General features: G+C 56.9%; 1 protein-coding gene across 1 annotated transcript in view; it reads left to right on the top strand.

Moving 5' to 3' along the window:
* The first annotated feature begins 388 nt into the window (after positions 1-388).
* The window catches only part of Sspo (SCO-spondin), a 53,366-nt gene continuing 40,283 nt past the window's right edge, over positions 389-13,471 (top strand). Inside the window, exons 1-28 of the mRNA XM_060378779.1 lie at positions 389-397; positions 852-1,054; positions 1,477-1,559; positions 1,731-1,910; positions 2,123-2,367; positions 2,465-2,564; positions 3,178-3,336; positions 3,464-3,543; positions 3,872-4,024; positions 4,322-4,493; positions 4,622-4,862; positions 5,110-5,254; positions 6,244-6,361; positions 6,986-7,161; positions 7,241-7,468; positions 7,613-7,778; positions 7,986-8,223; positions 9,145-9,334; positions 9,440-9,534; positions 9,755-10,011; positions 10,300-10,434; positions 11,201-11,397; positions 11,527-11,654; positions 11,741-11,850; positions 12,147-12,296; positions 12,390-12,483; positions 12,589-12,758; positions 12,962-13,195. Coding sequence (XP_060234762.1) covers positions 389-397; positions 852-1,054; positions 1,477-1,559; positions 1,731-1,910; positions 2,123-2,367; positions 2,465-2,564; positions 3,178-3,336; positions 3,464-3,543; positions 3,872-4,024; positions 4,322-4,493; positions 4,622-4,862; positions 5,110-5,254; positions 6,244-6,361; positions 6,986-7,161; positions 7,241-7,468; positions 7,613-7,778; positions 7,986-8,223; positions 9,145-9,334; positions 9,440-9,534; positions 9,755-10,011; positions 10,300-10,434; positions 11,201-11,397; positions 11,527-11,654; positions 11,741-11,850; positions 12,147-12,296; positions 12,390-12,483; positions 12,589-12,758; positions 12,962-13,195 — 4,456 coding nt within the window. The remainder of the gene's footprint in view (positions 398-851; positions 1,055-1,476; positions 1,560-1,730; positions 1,911-2,122; positions 2,368-2,464; positions 2,565-3,177; positions 3,337-3,463; positions 3,544-3,871; positions 4,025-4,321; positions 4,494-4,621; positions 4,863-5,109; positions 5,255-6,243; positions 6,362-6,985; positions 7,162-7,240; positions 7,469-7,612; positions 7,779-7,985; positions 8,224-9,144; positions 9,335-9,439; positions 9,535-9,754; positions 10,012-10,299; positions 10,435-11,200; positions 11,398-11,526; positions 11,655-11,740; positions 11,851-12,146; positions 12,297-12,389; positions 12,484-12,588; positions 12,759-12,961; positions 13,196-13,471) is intronic.

Below are 13,471 nucleotides of genomic sequence, written 5' to 3'. Positions count from 1 at the left end.
ACAGTGCGGATGCTGAGAACCAAGCCTGTGTCCTCTGCAAGAGCAGCAGGCATTCTAAACCACTGAGCCGTCCCTCCAGCCTGCTGTGTTCGAAGGCTGGGAAGACCCTCCCACACCTCTAAGTTTCAAAAGCTTATGGAGTCCCATCTGTGCACCTCTGGGAAGTCCCTGAAATTTTTTTTTTCTGGTAAGGAAACAGACACCCAGAAAGGGAAGGTGTCTTGACCACAACATACATTAATTTGTGGTAGTGCTTGAAAGTGCAGAAAAGCCAGGGGCTCAAAATGTCCAGCTGTAGTCCCATCACACGCTCACGCACATGCATGCACACACACGTTGGGAGGGGTGTGATGGGCCCTGTTTCCAGGGAGAGTTGGCCTCTGAAGGGATGCTGGAGGTAAGTCCAATCTGGTTCTGAGCAGCTGGTACCCAGGGGTGAGAGGCTGGGATAAAATCTCCCCTTGTGAAGAGCCCCGGACAGACTGGTCCCTGGGTTCATTCAGACCTCAGTGTGGGCAGTGCTATCCCCTCTGGTCTCCTCCAGCAGCCTTGCCCAAGTCCAAGCCTCAGGTCCTCCCAAAGGTGACCTGGGGCAGGGCACCATGCTGCTTCCTGCCCTTCTCTTTGGGATGCTATGGCTTCTGGCTAATGGGTGAGCAGCTCCTGGGAAAGCTCCTGGTCAGATCCTCCTGCCTGTCTTTGTCTCTGCACCCTCTGGGATGCCGCACTCTTCTTTCAGCACTTTTCTGCCCACCCGTAACCTCCTTCTTTCAAGTACCTCTCCCTCAGTCCTTGGGGGCTTGGAGTCATAGCACAGTGCTTCTTGGTGACAGAGGGGACAGTGCTGGTAGCCTCTCCTATGCCTGGACAGGCGCTGGTGTGAGCAGACAGAGACCATCCTTGTGGAAGAGGAAGTAACTCCTCGTCAGGAGGACCTGGTACCCTGCACCAGTTTGTACCATTATAGCCAGCTAGGCTGGCGGCTGGACCTGCCCTGGAGTGGCCGTGCAGGGCTCACTGGGCCCCCAGCACCTGGGCTCTGTGCCATCTACAAGTGAGTGAGGGTCAGAACCTGGGCTGTCTGCCTGGCAGGAAAGAAAAGAGAGACATGGCAGGATATCCGGAGAGTTGGGGAGGACTGGGGAGGAGCTGATGCAGAAGGCATTTGGGAAACAGGTTTTGGCTGGATTCAAGGAAGGGTGGAGAGAGATGGCATGAATGGGTGGATGAGAGGCTACCGTGGTGGGCACAGGGTGGCAGGGACAGAGAGAGGAGACCCTTGTCTCTTCTGCCTGAGGCTGCTTCCCAGCATTTCTCCTTACTTTGCACTTGAAGAAATTAAGCTCAGGAGGGGAGACTGACTGGATAGGACCCCTCAGGGTACTTGACCTCACTGAGGGTCCTAGGTCTTGCCTTGTGGTGGGACTTGGCTGAATATTAGCATCTCTCACTGCTTCCCCCCGTGTGGCGAGGCAGACCCCCGGAAACCCGGCCTGCTACTTGGAACCGGACGGTGAGGGCTTGCTGTCCAGGATGGGGGGGTGCTCACTGCGCAGATGGTAAGTAACCAGGCAGGATGGGTGAGTGGTGCGTCCTTGGGGCAGTGGCTGTGAATGGGGGCCCACCTGTGACGTGCAGAGGTGACCTGAGGACACAGTAGGTCTGGTTGGGCTCTCGGGGCCACCCAGAAAAATAACAAGCTGCGCATGCCCCATTCTCCTCTACCACAGCCCTTGCCGAAGCCAGCCCTAAAGGCCAGTGCTTTGTCACATGGCAGTGCCAACCTCTAGCAGGCTCAGCTAATTCTACGGCAGGAAGCCTGGAGGAATGCTGTGCCCAACCCTGGGGGCACAGCTGGTGGGACAGCAAATCCCAGATGTGTCTCAGCTGTTCTGGTCAGCACCTTCCAGGTGGGTCGGTAGTCTCCAGTACTGGAGACATACCCAGGCCCTCACCTTCACCCTCACCCTCAAGAGTTCTAGGCCTTTTCACCAGGTTCTGCCTACCCTATGGTCCTTCTAGAGGGACCACACCCTGCTCTCATACCTCCTCCTATGCCAGGAACTGTGTCCTCACCTCTGTCCCTGCATTCGGAGGCTCACACATGATGTATCCTGCTCAGGCAATGCTTCCTCTGAAGCCCTCCTGCAGCCCCTGGCAGGGGCTGTAGGCCAGCTCTGGAGCCAGCGCCAGCGTCCCTTGGCCACCTGTTTCACCTGGTCCGGCTTCCACTACCAAACCTTTGACGGCCGTCACTACCACTTCCTGGGCCAATGCACCTACTTGCTAGCTGGTGCTATGGATTCCACCTGGGCTGTCCACCTCAGGCCTAGGGTCCACTGTAGCCAACCTGGACACTGCGGGCTGGTGAGGGAGAGAGAGATAAGCCCAGGGAAGGTCTGGATAAGGGGGAGGGGGTTGTATAGGAGGAGAGTTACACATCTGCCCCACTGCTCTCTCTCAGGTTCAGGTAATGATGGGTCCTGAGGAGGTGTTGATTAAACATGGAGAGGTCTCTGTGAATGGCCAACCAGTGCCTGTTGGGGAGCCTCGGCTGCTCCACGGTGAGAGCTTTCACTCCTTTGGAGTGGTATGCCTACTCCTGCAGGCAGGGTGGCAGCGGGGCAGAGCTTCTGCGCCCCCCTGAGTACTGCTGGGAAGCTTGTGAAAGTGAGGGGTCAGGAAGGCAGAAGCCTGGCTCACCCGCTCTCTACTCTCTCCCAAGCTGTGACTTGGGCAAGCCGCTCTGTTTACCCGCCTTGAGCCTCAGTTTCCCCACCTGCCTCATGAGAGTCTAATCGTGGCTGGGATAGGAGGTCGGGCTAAGTGTGCACGTGTCTGGATGGTAGAGGTGGATGGGTGGAGTGTCTGTGTAGTGTGTAGGCTTGTCTGTGTGGAAGCGTGGCATGTGTATGACTGTTGGGAGGTATGTGGTTTGTGGTGCATGTTGCGGTGCATGGAGTATGTATTTGGTGTGTGTGTTGTGTGTGTGTAGGTAGTGTGAGTGGGATGTGGATATAGTGTTGTAGTTTACTCTCTCCAGATAGCAGCTTCTGCAGGGAAAACCACAGTGCAGAGCTTAGGAGTTGGTGTGAATTCCTTCCCTAGGCCCTTTGGGCCCTGCTGTGATGATGGGAATGCAGCCCTTGAGACTGAATGACCCTATCCTCTTCCCAGGGCTGAGCCTGCAGTGGCAGGGGGACTGGCTGGTGCTCTCCGGGGGACTGGGGGTTGTTGTGAGACTGGACAGGTCCAGTTCCATCTCCATCTCCGTGGACTATGAATTCTGGGGACAGACGCAGGGCCTCTGTGGGCTTTACAATGGCCGGCCAGAGGGTATGTGCAGTGGGGCTTGGTGTGGCTGATGGAGGTGGTGGGGGCTGGGGGAGAGGAGGGAGGGAGAAAGGGAAGGAGGGAAGAGACATAGGACTCCAGGTCTAGCACTGGCCTCACCCTTCCTCAGATGACTTTGTGGAGCCAGGAGGGGGGCTGGCTATGCTGGCTTCCACCTTTGGGAACTCATGGAAGCTCCCTGGCTCTGAGGTGAGACTACCTCCTGACTGCCCACTATTTTCCTGGGGTCACTCAGGTAGGATGCACAGGGTCCCCATGGAGCCTGGTAACTGCTGTGCAATGGGTGACTACTGGGTCCTCCCTGATATGACCACTGAGCGTCTCTGTCTGGGCTGACTGTGGCCCTGGCTCCTCTTTCTCTGGGCTGGGCTTGTCATTTCGCTGACATCTGCAGCCCTGAATGTGGTCTAGTGGGCATGACAGTTGGGTCTTGAGGCAACTATAAGGACAGTAATCACCTTTCTGTTTTCCTGTCTAATGTCCCTCATCACTGCTTCCTGGCCTGGTGCTGTCTCAGCCTGGGTGTCTGGATGCAGTGGAGGTGGCCCGGGGCTGTGAGGGCCTCCTGGAAGGCACACAGGCCGGCTTGGAAGCTGGCAAGCTTCAAGCTCAAGCTCAGGACGTGTGCCACCAACTACTGGAGGATCCATTCTGGCAGTGTCACGGACAGGTATGGGTGGGATGGAGGTGAGGAGCTCCAGAGGGGAAGGTTTCCTAGGGACTCGTGGACGCTTGGGAGGTGTCAGTCGGGTGACCTGATCCTGCCATTGAGCGCATTGGGTCACCAGTCAAGACATCCTTCCTCTGACCTTGGCTTTTACCTTTGAAAACAAGATAGCTGTCCTTGTGACATGGATGCCCCTTCCAGCACTTATGTTTGGTTTCACGCTGAGATGTAAAGGAAGAGGAGAGAGGAGATGTTGGTGAGGAAAGGCATTTGCTGGCTGAGGATTTCCCTTCCCTACAGGTTCCCCCAGATGAGTACCATGAGACCTGCCTCTTCGCCTACTGTGTTGGAGCCGCAGCAGGCAGTGGCCCAGAGGGGCAACTGGAAGCTGTATGTGCCACCTTTGCCAACTATGCCCAGGCCTGTGCCAGGCAGGACATCTATGTGCACTGGAGGAAGCCTGGCTTCTGTGGTATGCTGGGTCTGCCTACCCCAAAACTAACCAAGATCCGTGAGTGGCCTGAGGAGCCCCTGGCTGTCTCCCATGGCCCATTGGATTTGCAAAACCAACTTCTCATGGGCCATTTTTTTGTCCCCCAGAACACCCGTGTCCAGGGGGCCAGCTCTACTCTGATTGTGTCTCATCCTGCCCACCCAGCTGCTCAGCAGTAGCCCAGGGCGAGGAGGGGCCTTGTGGGAAAGAATGTGTGAGTGGCTGTGAGTGTCCGACAGGCCTCTTCTGGGATGGTGCCCTCTGTGTGCCTGCTGCCCGCTGCCCCTGCTACCACCGGCGCCAGCGCTACGCCCCTGGTGACACCGTGAACCAGCAGTGCAACCCTTGGTGGGTCTTCGGGCTCTGCCGGGCCATGTCCTGGTACTGTTCTTTGTGCTGTTTCTGAGATCTGCCCATTCTGGGGCCTCCTACCCAGTGACCTGTGACATTTTCTGCAATGATTGATGACTACCCAGTTCCAACGGTGGTGGGTGTGCCAGGGGAGAGAAAGAACCAATAGGCTGGAAACAGGTCATGCCCAGCTCCACGCCCTGTGGTAGAGCTGATGTCACTGTCCTACCCCCTGTGCCTTTAGTGTGTGTCAGGATGGCCGCTGGCACTGTGCCCAGGCCCTGTGCCCTGCTGAGTGTGCAGTGGGCGGTGATGGGCATTACATCACCTTTGATGGGCGGAGCTTCTCCTTCAGGGGCCATCCATCCTGCCACTACAGCCTGGTGCAGGTGAGCAGAAAGAATACTTCAGGAGGGAGATTTTTGTCAGAATGGGGGCCCTCCAAGGGGGGTCCAGAGAAGAGATGACTGTAAACAAGTCCTTAAAGCAGTAGATGGAACATATGGTCGCTTGCAAGAAAAGGCGGAACAATGCTGACAGGAGAATGGCTGCCTGCATCCCCTCACACAAACTTACACACACACACACACACACACTCATCATCCTCATCCTCATCCTCATCCTCATCCTCATCCTCATCCTCATCCTCATCCTTTCTAGTCCTCACCTCTCCTAACTGGCCACCCTAGTCTAGAGCGATAGAACCAAACCCATCTTCACAGTCCCTTTTACAGATGTAACCTCCTGGGCTTGTCACAGGCAGGAGAGGGGCCCATCCCCAATAAAGCTGAGGCTTCCCAGGTTCAGCACACGCCATGGTTTTTTCTCATCCTTCTGAGGACTGATGGACGATCTCTCGATTTTAGTGTTGGACCATTGTAATTTCCTGACTTGTCCCTCCTTGCCTGGGTGTCAGTGGGGTGAGGAGAAAATCAGGGGAGAATGGGGTCAACAGGTTGATGTGTTATCCAGGGCAGCTGACTCCCCAGTCACCTGGCCAAAGACGTGTGAAGTAGACACACACAGATAGAGGCTAGATGCCAGCACACGGAACACACACAACACATCACACACCACACTCCACATAGTCATATATGTAGATCCAACAAGTATACACATATATGTCTATATGTATACATACAGGGAACCCCACAGGGAGGAAAGATGGGGATCTTCCCACTGTAACAAGTAAACACACACACACACACACACAGTTCCTCACATGCACTCACCTCCATTCACCCATGTCAGTCCCTGGTGAGGCTAAGCTCCTCACCTCACAGACTGTCTGGTCAGCACCTGTGTGGGGTGGGAACTGAAGTCATCCAAGGCTTTCTCGTGGATCCTCCACACACCTCTGCCACTCTGTCCATCTCAGGACTCTGGGAAAGGCCAGCTGCTGGTTGTGTTGGAACATGGGTCCTGTGACACTGGAAGCTGCCTTCATGCCCTCTCTGTCTTCCTGGGGAACACCCACATTCAGCTCAGATCCTCAGGTAGCTTCAGTTCTGCCTCCTTGTCTAGTGCGGGGGGCCTTTATTCTCTGGGGAGTAGACAGCTCCACAGTCTATTTCTTTGGGGGTACGAACTGAGCCTGTGGCCCACTGTCCCACAAGCTCAGGCTACCCAGTCCCTGTCCTTTGGATTCCAATAAGCAGCCCTTCTCGATTCCTGTACTTGAACTTACTGCGGTTCACTGCCTCATGCTCCCAGCCCAGGGGCAGACACTATTCAAGGATATTTTCCAAGACCTCTTCTGCTGGTCTTCAGAGCTAACTACAAGCCACACAGTTGTAAGAGTTGGAATGGCCTTGGGCATGAACAGGAGATTAACCCTCTCAAGCAACCATCCCTCCAGCTCTGCCATGCCCAGGCCTGCTGCCAACTCTCTTTACCCAGTTCCTCCCACATACTGACCGCACAAACAAACGGATATACAAAAATGTGTGATGATGTGGGTTCTTGAGCTGTGGAGGGGAGGGGTGGTCTCGGGTAGGACAGGCGGCCTCCAGGGAGCACTCTAGTTACTCCCACATGCCACACTGACACACACGCTCCCATCTTCTTGTTGGCCTGTGCTCCCACAGGCTCCCAGTCACACCGTCAGGCCTCTTTTGCAGGAGCAGTGCTGGTGGACGGGCGGGATGTGGACTTGCCCTGGATCGCTGCTGAGGGCTTCAATGTTTCCCACGCCTCTTCTACGTTCTTGCTGTTGCGCTGGCCCGGGGCCTGGGTTCTCTGGGGAGTGGCTGACCCTGCAGCATACATCACCCTGGACCCCCGTCATGCCTACCAGGTAGGCTAGGAGGCCAGTGCGTGTCTGGGCTGGGCTAGGTAAGACTGTACTTCACATTTATGTGTCTTCCGTGGCTCAGGTGCAGGGTCTGTGTGGCACCTTCACCTGGAAGCAGCAGGATGACTTTGTGACACCCGCTGGAGACATAGAGACCAGTGTCACAGCCTTTGCCAGCAAGTTCCAAGTGTCAGGTGATGGACGGTGCCCCTTGGCGGACAACACGTCGCTGCCCTCCTGCAGCACCTACTCCCAGCGCCTTACTTTCGCAGAGGCAGCCTGTGCCATCCTGCACGACCCCACCTTTCAGGTACTAGGGTGCCCTGCTCTTCTGCCCTCAAGATCAAGGATCCAAAATGCAAGAAAGAGTCCAAGGGCACAGGGAGGCAGCAATGGGCTCCCAGGGGAAGGGGATTCGTGAAGAAAGAACTGCTCCTTTTCTTTTTGCCCCAAGGCATGTCATGGGCTAGTAGACAGGGAACCATTCCGACTGAGGTGTTTGGAGGCTGTGTGTGGCTGTGCCCCTGGCAGGGACTGCCTGTGCTCCGTGCTCTCTGCCTATGCACGCTGCTGCGCCCAGGAGGGTGTCCTGCTCCAATGGAGAAATGGGACCCTGTGCCGTGAGTCTCCCCGCCCAGTCAACCCTACCTTGGTCCCCTCAGCTCTCCCTCCCAGTGGCCCACCATCATCATTAGGAGAAGATGGCGGGGGCAGGGACTCCTTCCTTCCCAGAATATTGCTAGTTTTTTTTTCTCCTGTAGAGTACAGGGACCTGAGGTCCAGACAGGGTGGCTAGGCTTCTGATTTGCATGTATTCCTATGTCCAGCTGTCCTGTGCCCTGGTGGCCAGGAGTACCAGGAGTGTGCCCCAGTGTGTGGTCACCGTTGTGGGGATCCAGAAGATTGTAAAGAGCTTGGCATCTGTGTGGCTGGCTGTAACTGTCCCCCGGGGCTGCTGTGGGACCATGAGGGCCAGTGTGTCCCGCCCGGCCTGTGCCACTGTCAGCTTGGAGGCCGTCATCACGCCTTTGGCACCACCGCCACTATGAAAGGCTGCAACCACTGGTAAGAGCTGGGCGAAGAAGAAAGGCTTTCGAGACAATGGCTGGCTGTGCCACATACTGGGTTTCTAGGGAGGGATGGCAGGGTGCTGACACTTCCTCAGTGCGGGGTGCTGTCAGCTGCAGAAGCTCTTCCACGCCCACTACTTACTGCATTGATTGTACTTCCTAACCATAGCCTGATAAAGTGGGGTGGGGGGTGAAAAACCTGCCTGGTAGATGAGGAAAGTGAGGCTCAGATGGACTGACTCTTTGTTAGTGGAGAGGCCAGATGAGGTCTATACCTAAAGAAGCAGGAAAAGGCTTCGGAGCACTTCAGTGGGTTCCCTCTGCTGCTTTGGACAAGGGGTAAACATCTTAGTCACTTGCTTCTGTGACCAAATACCTGACGAGAAGCAATGTAAGGGAGGAAGTGATTATTTAGCCCACGGTGCAAGGGAATACCGTCGCCCGTCATGGTGAGGCAGTCATGGCAGCAGGAGGGAACTGGCGGCCATATTGCATCCTTAGTCAGGAGGCAGGAAGAGATGAATACCCGTGCTTTGCCTACTTGCTTCTTGTTGTTACCCCAGGATCTCAGCCCATGGAGTGGTGCTGCCCATCGGCGGCATGGGTCTTCACACTTCAGTTAACCCAATATAGAAAACCCTTCATGGCTAGGCCCCGGTATTCTGGGGGATTGTAGATGTCATCACATGAAGGCCTTCTGAACAGCTTGCCCATCTATGCTGGGGGCTGTGGTGTTGGCAGTTGAGCTGTTCAGGTCTCTAGCATGGGGGCTGGGATCCCACTAGGTATGAGGGGATCCGGATGGCTTCAGGGGTCCTCGGTATCTAGGTTCCTAAGACTTGCTGTGGCAGACTGGAGGCTCGGATAGCCAGGTGAGCCCATGCTGGGGCTGATTCTTCCATCTCCCCTTCTACAGTGTCTGCCAGGAGAGGGGCCTCTGGAACTGCACAGCCCTCCACTGCCCCCCACAGCGGGCACTCTGCCCCCAGGACCTCATCTATGCTCCTGGTGCGTGCCTTCTCACCTGTGACAGCCTCAGTGTCAACTATTCCTGTCTGGCTGGAAGCACTGACGGCTGTGTCTGTCCCCCGGGCACTGTGCTGCTGGTGAGGCTGGGAAGGGGACTCGTGGGGCAACAAAGCGGCTCTCCCTGTCCAAGGACCCTGCCCCGCTCCCTAGCTGTCCACAACAGTGTTTCCGCCCCTCCCCAGGACAAGCGCTGTGTGCCTCCTGATCTTTGTCCCTGTCGTCACAATGGGCAATGGTACCCACCCAACGCTACCATCCAGGAAGACTGCAGCGTTTGGTACGCCCAGAACCTGTCAGCCGTTACTGTATGAGCCTGTGTGACTCCTGACCCTCCAGCCATCATGCCTCTTTTCACTAAAAGGGGTTGGAATGGTGGATGGGGCAGGACATCCTGAGCGGCCTGGATACTGGGAACCCTCCAGACTCCTTCACACTCAGGCAGGGTCTGTCTGGACTCTCCCTGTGGCTGACGGCTCTGTCCTGCCTCTTGCCCACAGTGTGTGCCGGGGCCAGCGGTGGCAGTGCACAGGTCAGAGGTGCAGCGGATGGTGCCAGGCATCTGGCGCCCCCCACTATGTGACATTCGATGGGCTGGGCCTCACCTTTCCTGGGGCCTGCGAGTACCTGCTGGTGAGAGAGGCTGGTGGCCGCTTCAGTGTCTCCATCCAGAACCTGCCTTGCGGGGCCAGCGGCCTCACGTGTACCAAGGCGTTGGCTGTGCGTCTGGACAGCACTGTCGTGCACATGCTTAGAGGTGGCTGTGACCTGTTGAAGATGGTTGCCATACTGCGGGGGGGGGGGGGGGGTGTAGTGGGAATAGCAGCGCCGCACCATGGCTTCTCAGCATGGCCGGGTTTCCTCTCAGCCCCTTCCTAGGTTTGGTTTGTTTGGTGGGGTAGGTTGGAGTTGGCTCAGAGAAGTCCTCTAATGACCTGCCCCAAGGTCACTAAGAAAATAAGGAGAAGGGAGTTTGGCGGAGCGGCTGGGAGGACCCCCCCCCCAGGACCCGCTAAGCTTAACACCCTCCCTTCTTCTTCTTCAGGCCAGGCAGTAACAGTGAATGGAGTAAGCATAAAGCTCCCCAAAGTCTACACAGGCCCCGGGCTGAGCCTGCACCACGCTGGCCTCTTCCTGCTGTTGACGACGCGCCTGGGTCTCACGCTGCTCTGGGACGGAGGTCAGGCTCCGCCCTCACCCTTAGGCCACACCCCTTCGCCCTGGGGGCTGGAGTCCCCCAGATCCTTCTTCCCGCTGCCAACCGAGCTCTGAGGTTAAGGCTGACCTCTGACAGCCACCTGGGGACCAATTTCCAGTATGACAGCTGGGCCTAGATCTCTGCTCTCTTCCACCCCACCCCCACCCTCTGCTCAGTACCCCCAGCCCAGCGGCCACCCCTGTTTCACAGCCCTTGAAAGTGGATGAAGCTTTCATATTATAATTTCATAACTGCGCTTTTCTTCATTGTACAAGCGTGACCGCGCCACCAAAGAAACATTTAGAAAACACCGAGTTTTAGGAAGAAATGAAAATAGACCGGCTGACGTCCCAGTACCCAAACACAAGCAGTTGGCGTTTTAGAAATATAACTGTTGTTGAGGAACTGAGGGAAGCCAAAATAACCCTGGGTGGATTTGGTCCTCTCAGCCGGGCTAGACTAGAGCTTCTGGCCTCAAATGGGCTCTCAGCTCATCCTGAAGCCAGTTCCTACCTGAATCCAGCCCGGTGCAGGGGATTTTACTGTCTTTCAACCTAGTGTTAATTAGGAAACTAGGTTCCTAGCTGGCGCCTAGATGTTGGTCTTTTCAGTTATCCCCAGAAGAGGGACTCAGCACCCTGGGTTTGGGTGGGAGGGAGCACCTGTGCAGGGGACTATCATACCCACATGTTTTCCTGCCCGGCCCAGCTGAGGGCCCTGGAAGCCACATTTATTTTAATGCCACCAGGCACTCGGGTTCTGGTACAGCTGTCCCCCCACTTCCATGGTCGTGTGTCTGGGCTGTGTGGGAACTTTGATGGTGATGCCGGCAATGACCTGCGGAGCCGCCAAGGAGTCCTGGAGCCCACGGCAGAGCTGGCTGCCCACTCCTGGCGCCTCAACCCACTGTGCCCTGAGCCAGGAGATCTGCCACACCCCTGTTTGGTGAGCCGGGAAGGACAGCCAGAAGGGAGGTAGGGGTGTAATAGCTGAGAGAGAGAGAGAGAGAGATAGAGAGAGATAGAGAGAGAGAGAGAGAGAGAGAGAAGACCACAGAAGCAGCCTGTCTTGCAGGTGAATGCCCATCGGGCGAACTGGGCCCGGGCCCGCTGTGGGGTGATACTGCAGCCACTCTTTGCCCCATGCCACACAGAGGTGCCCCCACAGCAGCACTATGAGTGGTGTGTGTATGACGCCTGCGGGTAAGAAGGCTGAAGGGTGGGTGTGACCGGCATGCAGAGGTGGGGGGGAGGGGGACGTTTGAAAGGCTGACCACTCCACCCCACAGGTGTGACACAGGGGGTGACTGTGAATGCCTCTGCTCAGCCATTGCCGCGTATGCCGAGGAGTGTGCCCGGCACAGACATCCTGTGCGTTGGCGCAGCCAGGAACTCTGCCGTGAGTGTGTCCTAATCTCTTGATCCTGCCGTATGTTGAGCCCCTTGAAAGGTACTTCTCCTGTCCCGCCAGCTGGCCATTTAGTCACTCAAGTTCAAAGGCGAGCTGTGTGCTCCCTCTGTTGCCAGACCCTATTCTCAATGGAGTGAATGTGAGACTGGCTGATGCACAGGGCTCGCATCCTTCACTTTCCACCGGAAGGTCTGGGTACAGGTGCTTCCCCTGGCTGTCAGCTGAAGTTGGCTTGCCTGTGCTCTTGGGCCTCAGTGAGCAGAGCCTCTCTTCTCCCCACACAGCCCTACAGTGTGAAGGAGGTCAGGTATATGAAGCCTGTGGTTCTCCATGTCCCCCCACCTGCCATGACCATCATCCCGAGCCCAGATGGCACTGCCAGGCTGTTGCTTGTGTGGAAGGCTGCTTCTGCCCCGAGGGGACGCTGCTGCATGGTGTGTTGCTGGGGAGAGGACACTGAGACTGGGGAAAGGCCACAGGCCTTGGCTGGGCGCTTTTGTTCTGAATCCCGTGCTCTATGCTCCCAGGAGGCGCCTGTGTGGAGCTGGCTGCCTGTCCCTGCGAGTCGGGGGGAGGTTTCTTCCCACCAGGGACTGTGCTGCAAAAGGACTGTGGAAACTGGTGAGTGGGAGAACAGGAGACGCCTGTGCTCTCTGGCAGAGCAAGCTGACCCGTGGCTAATGCCAGGCCGCTGTCCCCTCCCCCCTCCCCCCGCCGTGTGCTCAGCACGTGTCAGGAAAGTCAGTGGCACTGTGAAGGTGCCGGTGCGCCGTGTGAGGAGACGGAATCTGGCTGTGCGGAAGGAGAGGCACTGTGCGGAGAGAGTGGGCGCTGCGTGCCACTTGGGTGGCTTTGCGACAACCAGGACGACTGCGGTGACGGTTCAGATGAGGAGGGTGAGCCTTTTCACCCCTGTGTTGACTGAGGCTGCAGCATCCGTCCCCAGGACGGCATCCTAGGCCGCTGCATCCCCTGCCGGGAGCTGTGACTTAGGTGATGGGTGGGAGCTGAGGGACAGAGAGGGCATTCTGCTTCTCCTTGGGCTGGGGTTCTCCTTGGCAGCACAACATCCTGAACCTGCTCCCTTGCCCCATGCCAGGCTGTGCCACCTCGGGCTGTGGGGAGGGGCAGATAGCTTGCCAGTCTGGCCACTGCCTGCCCCTGTCCCTGCTCTGTGATGGGCAGGATGACTGTGGAGATGGCACAGATGAGCGGGGGTGCCTGTGTCCCCTTGGCTCTCTGGCCTGTGCTGACGGCCGCTGCCTGCCGCCGGCCCTGTTGTGTGATGGCCACCCTGACTGTCTGGATGGTGCAGATGAAGAGTCCTGTCTGGGTGAGGAGCCCCTGCCCTGCCTCCAGCCCACTAGGCACCCCCCTGTCAGGGTCCAGCTCCTGAAGGCCCGTGTATCTACCCCCTCCTGTGCCAGGTCTCCACTCATGAAGGTGGTGCCTGCAAATGACTGAGTGGAGATATCATAAAAGAGATGGAATAAGGGGTAATCCCAGGGGCTGGATTGCTCAGTGGTTAAGAGTACTTGCTCTTCTAGAAGACCTGAAATCAGCTCATAGCATCCATACTGGGCCACTCACAGTCACCTATAACTCCAGA

Source organism: Meriones unguiculatus, chromosome 3 (genome assembly GCF_030254825.1).
Source record: "Meriones unguiculatus strain TT.TT164.6M chromosome 3, Bangor_MerUng_6.1, whole genome shotgun sequence".
In the NCBI taxonomy this organism is placed as follows: Eukaryota; Metazoa; Chordata; class Mammalia; order Rodentia; family Muridae; genus Meriones; species Meriones unguiculatus.
Note: the sequence above shows the minus strand (reverse complement) of the source record. Positions and strands in the feature narration are given on the sequence as shown.